The sequence below is a fragment of the Chinchilla lanigera genome, unplaced genomic scaffold (genome assembly GCF_000276665.1).
Source record: "Chinchilla lanigera isolate Chin_1 unplaced genomic scaffold, ChiLan1.0 scaffold00049, whole genome shotgun sequence".
In the NCBI taxonomy this organism is placed as follows: domain Eukaryota; kingdom Metazoa; phylum Chordata; class Mammalia; order Rodentia; family Chinchillidae; genus Chinchilla; species Chinchilla lanigera.
This window is the reverse complement of record NW_004955450.1, coordinates 10,450,783-10,455,989: the sequence shown is the minus strand read 5'-3', so window position 1 is coordinate 10,455,989 and position 5,207 is coordinate 10,450,783. Positions and strand designations below refer to the sequence as shown.

Genomic DNA, 5,207 nt, shown 5'->3' with positions numbered 1-5,207 from the left:
GGTTTCCCAGCAGATGAAACAAGACTCTCCAACAACTGGAATTTTTAAACCTGGGTGACAGGGACATAGGTCATTATACTATTTTTTTCTACTTTATGTGTATTTAAAAATTTCTACATGGAGGAAAGAAACAAATGAAGGAGAAGTTACCTGGAACACGGCAGCAGCTCCATATATAACAGGAACTGTGATTTTTACCATCAGTAAACTTCAGCTTAGGGAGATGAAGTGATTTACCCAAACCCACACAGAACCAGCAAAAATAACTGATGCAGCCCGACAGGCAGCAACAATAACTACAAAGGCCACTCACTGAAGTTGAATTTTTATTCCAAACCACTGTAATGTCTAGAAAGACAACTGCTGACAGTCAAAACAATGCACTTAACTGGAAATTAGAAGTAGCTGATTTGCAGGTGAGCTGACAGCAGGGTGCTAGTCCTGGCACTGTGATAATGGTTATGCCCTCAAAGCACAAAAATAACCCATGTCCTTCTGATACATGATCTTGATGTGTGGTGTTTATAGTAAATAACATAAAAAGCAAGACAGAAGACAGGAAAAGAGAAGAAAAAATATCCCCAAACCTCAGAAATGAACATTCACTTAGCATAGTAGTGAAGACTTCTGGTAGCAAAATATTCACTGTTCTTAAAATGAGACTTCAAAAGTTCTTCAAATTGAAAAGCTAAAAAAACCGAAGAGGGAGTGGTCACACTGGCTTGGAAGAGCTGCCACCTGTCAGGAAGGTGACAATCAGTCCCACTTCCCAAGCACAGTGAGAGCCGGCCACCTGGAGGAGGCCGACGGTGGGTACTGACGTCACTGATTGTACACGAGCGCGCAGGTCACCGCATCCACGGCCACGTCTACTGCTCCTCCTGGCTGATGCTCAGGTTGCCCTTCTGCACCTCCAGCTCCTCGGCACTGACCATGGATGGGTCAATGGCAGCGTATTTGGTTCCGTGGAATTGCAGCAAATGTATCTGTAGCGATGCAAAATCATTCTGATCATTGTACAAACAGAATCTGCTTGGGGCTGGGATTGAACCCAGGATCAATACGCTAGGCAGACCCCAGCCCTTTTAGAGACAAGGTCTCACTAAGTTGCCCAGGCTGGCCTCCAGCTTGCAACCTTCCTGCCTCGGCTTCCCGAGCAGCGGAGATGATGGCCTTGCAGCACTGCAACCAGCCTGAACAATACTGAATGCGTGCAGTGCAGAGCAGAACGCATGCTGTCTTCCACAGGGAGCTCTGCAGCAAAGTGCCACTGTGGTACATAAATGTTTTACTCTAAAATTACAGATTAGAAAAGACTAATCAGAGAAGAATTGGTAAACACAGAAAAGTCAAAGAAGCATTTTTAAGATCCACGATGCAGGATCTCTGATCCCAAATGGCTCTTTGTTACCAGTGGCGCCTTGTTCCTGTGAGGCCCCTCTGCAGGCATCGTAAGTGGCCGCCGGCTGCTCCCCTTCCCTTCCACTCCTTTTCTGCTCTCCTGCTTACGCCAGGATGCATGTGTCTGGGCACCCGTTTTTCTACCTTCCTCTGTGGGACCTTCTTCCACAGGTGGATGAAAGGCTCAAAGGACACGACCAGCTTGTGCCAAACTGGCCCACATCAATCACTTGCCACTGCTATCCTAGTATCTAGGCAGAGGATGAGGAAGCGGCAGATGGTTCACTCAATGCATTAAAGTGAGATCATGAAATTGCTTGATGAGGCCGAGCGGCACCTCAGCTAGGCCTTGTCTCACTGTGGCCGAATTCACCCTGTGCAGGAGGCGAAGCTGATGACACCAGAGGCCACTGCAGGTGTGGACACAGGACGGCTGCTCTAGGACAGGGATACAGGCGGAGGGGCTCGAGCTGTGTGAAGTCTACAAATTAAAAATGGAGGCCGGGCATGGTGGCGCACACCTGTAATCCCAGGCCTCGGGAGGCTGAGGCAGGAGGATCATTTTGAGTTCGAGACCAGCCTGGGCTACAAAGTGAGCTCAAGGCCAGCCTGCACTGCATAGTGAGACCCTGTCTCAAAAAGACCAATCAATCAATCAATCAGTCAATCAATAAACGGAGGCGCCTCCTGTCTTTGAGCACCTGCGCTCCACACAAGTGCGTCCTGTATCTCTACTAGAAATCCTTTTTCCACAACAGGGGTCAATGAAACCACCAACTTATTTGAAAGATGGGCTAAGTTCCTTATTTCAGCCTTGGGGACTCTTCGACCCAGCCCAGTGACATTTGTCTTGGCAACCACAAGGGTCATAAGAAGCGGCACAGAGGGTGACTTGCGTTTCTTAGCTATGGTCCCCTTGGCCCTCTGAGCATGGTTCCTCTCTCTCTCCCTCTGCAGCTGTAGGGTCTTTTTCTTGCTTTTCCAGCAGTCAAAGACTCCTGACACCCTAGGAAATGCGCGCCTGCACACACAAGCATGGGATACAAGGGCACCCGCTCCGTCTCACTTGAAACAAGGAAACCAAGATTTAAAACACTGTACTTGTAAGGAAAACTGCAGCTTCAGGACACAAGCAGTTTTTCTCACAAAACACAGCAAACCTGGGCAACTCCCCCTTTCACCTAAGAAGTGGGTCTTCCCACTCCCTTTTTATTTATAAATGGTCCTCTTGCACCTAAGAGTGGACCCCCTTTTATCACAGTGTGGCTGGCCCACCCTCTCCCACTTCCTAGCCAAGACTACAGACGGATAATCAAAGTCCACAGACTTTCACCGCCCAAAACCCATAAAGGAGCCCCAGTTCCAACAGCATCGTCCCTCCTTTCTCGGAGCACCTGCAGCCTGGTCTTGAGTACATCCTGCATCTGTTCTTTTTAAAAAAAAAAATTATAAATGTAAACCACATCAATTCCAGGCCCGTTCCCGCAGACAGTCCTGTCATCCCCTTTCTTCACCAGCCATCAGAGAAAAAGACAAAACAGCTTTACATGATCAACTCTCCTTACCTGTACGTACAGATTCACCTCCGCACTTCTGCACAGGTAGGGGAAGTTGCCCCCTGTTTTAAGGTGTGCTCTCCGGGCATTAGGATACAGTTTGTACATTTCTTCTTTAGCTTCCGTTGAAAGTGCGCTCTGGTCAAACACCTTCAAAAAATAACAAGGCTGAAACTGACTGGTGACATTTTCACAACATGGAAAGTGCCACCGCCAAGATTCCCTTTCTCATGAAGGGACAACGCTGAGCCCCAGAGCAGCCTGAGCTACCACCCGGGGCTGATCCCTGGTCGCTTCTTACTCCAACCGAAGACCTTAGCTACAATTTTTTGCTGCAAAATGTTGCTTGCATTCTTTTTTTTTGTTTTTCTGTTTTTCTTCCAGTACCGGGAATCGAACTCATGACCTTGCACTTGCCAAGCAGGCACTGTGCCATTGAGCTAAATCCTCAGCCCCTGCATTCTTTTTTTGTGATTTTTTTCCTGGTATTGGGAAACGTGCCCAGGGTCCTTGAGATGAACTACATCACCATTCCCTCTTTATATTGAGACAGGGTCTCCTAAGTCACTAAGTGGCACAGGCTGTGCTCGAACCTACAGTCCTCCTGCCTCAGACTGCCAGAGTGTTGGTACTACTGGTGTACGATACCATACCTGGCTTCTTGCATTCTTTCTTTCTTTCTTTCTTTCTTTCTTTCTTTTTTTTTTTTTTTTGAGACAGGGTCTGCCATACAGTTCAGGCTGACCTTGGGCTCACTTGGTAGCCCCGCCTGGCCTTGAACTCCAACAATCCTCCTGCCTCAGCTTCCCAAGTGCTGGGATTACAGGAGTGTACCACCACGTCCAGCTTTTGCATTCTTTTAAGAGGGAAATTCTACCAGGAATTTTCTTTCTCCTCAAATATATTTAGTTAATAGAATATTAATAGTGAACAATCCTTATTGAAAATGCCAATTTCAGAAAAGATAATGAAATCTCAAAAGAATTTTTTATTAGTAAAGACAATTATGTATGTCATTTACACTCAGTGAAAAAAGTCCCAACCCTTCTGAATCCCATGAAATTATGGACACACTTCAATGTGCATGCAAATTTTGCTTGTGATGCACAATTTCCTGACCAAAAAAATACATCTGAATTTAGGAATAAACCAATTTACAAAGCAAACGAAGTCAATGCTGGGGCATAACTCAGCAGTACAGCATGTGTTTACCATGCTGGAGGCCCTGGGTTTGATCCTCAGCACCAAAAAGGGGTACAGCAAGACAGCACTTCCCATCCATGAGGAGGTCAGCATGAACGCTATACGGGATGTGGAGAAATTGGAACCTCTTCCAAAATGAGAGCCATTGTGGAAACCAATATGGCAATTCCTCAAAAAGTTAAATTACCATGGGATTCAGCAGTTCCAGTTGTAGATATAAACCCACAAAAATTAGAAGCAGGAATGTGGATACTTTTATACCCATGTTCACAGAAGCATTCATCATGGCCAAAAGCTGGAAACAACCCAAAGGACCACTGGCAGATGAGTGGATAAACAAAAGGCAGAACATAAAAATGCAATTATTTAGCCTTAAAGGAATGACATGGACACATTATAGCATCAATGACTCTTAAACACACTGTGCTAAGACACGAAAGGGTAAATACGGTAAGAATCCACTTATGTGATGACCTAGGATAGGCAGATCCACGGAGACAGAAATTAGATTGCTGGGCGCCAGGGGAGGCGGCGGCACGGGGAGTGACTATGTAATGGATCTAGAGAGCACGATGCTGGAAACACTCTGGAAGTGGGTGGAGTTACGGCTGCAGAACACCGTGAATGTACCTAATGTCTCTGGGTGGTAGACATATATTTTACTACAACTTGTTAAAGCTAAGCTTTTGTGCCAGATGGACTTTACAGAATTCCTCATTCTCTGCCCTCGAGAAGTATCTTCTCTTTGCTGCCCAGATGTGAACAGCTGAACAATAACATCTGTTGATGAGAAAGCGAAAATGTACTAAAATGGGTCCAGACTACCAGGGCCCTGTACACGCTAAGCAAGCGCGCTATCACCGAGCTACATCTTCAGCCCAAACCATATTGCAGTGGTGGCATTACGGTTGCCAGAAGCAACAAACCCATTATTTTGGAATTGAAAAAGGTGAGGGTAAAAACAAAAGCCGAGGTAGCATTTGAAAAAGCACATTTCAAGTTATAACATAATCACATCTTTTTTTTTTTTTTTTTTTTTTGGTTTTT

At 45.8% G+C, this 5,207-nt stretch overlaps 1 protein-coding gene across 2 annotated transcripts in view; it reads right to left on the bottom strand.

The window, feature by feature from the left end:
- Positions 1 to 309: 309 nt before the first annotated feature.
- Spg21 (spastic paraplegia 21 (autosomal recessive, Mast syndrome)) overlaps positions 310 to 5,207 on the bottom strand; it is a 31,287-nt gene continuing 26,389 nt past the window's right edge. For both annotated transcript variants that reach the window (XM_005393738.2, XM_013518963.1), the window contains 2 exons: positions 2,967 to 3,107; positions 310 to 986 (listed from right to left, as the gene is read on the bottom strand). In XM_005393738.2, coding sequence (XP_005393795.1) covers positions 870 to 986; positions 2,967 to 3,107 — 258 coding nt within the window. In that variant the 3' untranslated portion in view covers positions 310 to 869. The remainder of the gene's footprint in view (positions 987 to 2,966; positions 3,108 to 5,207) is intronic.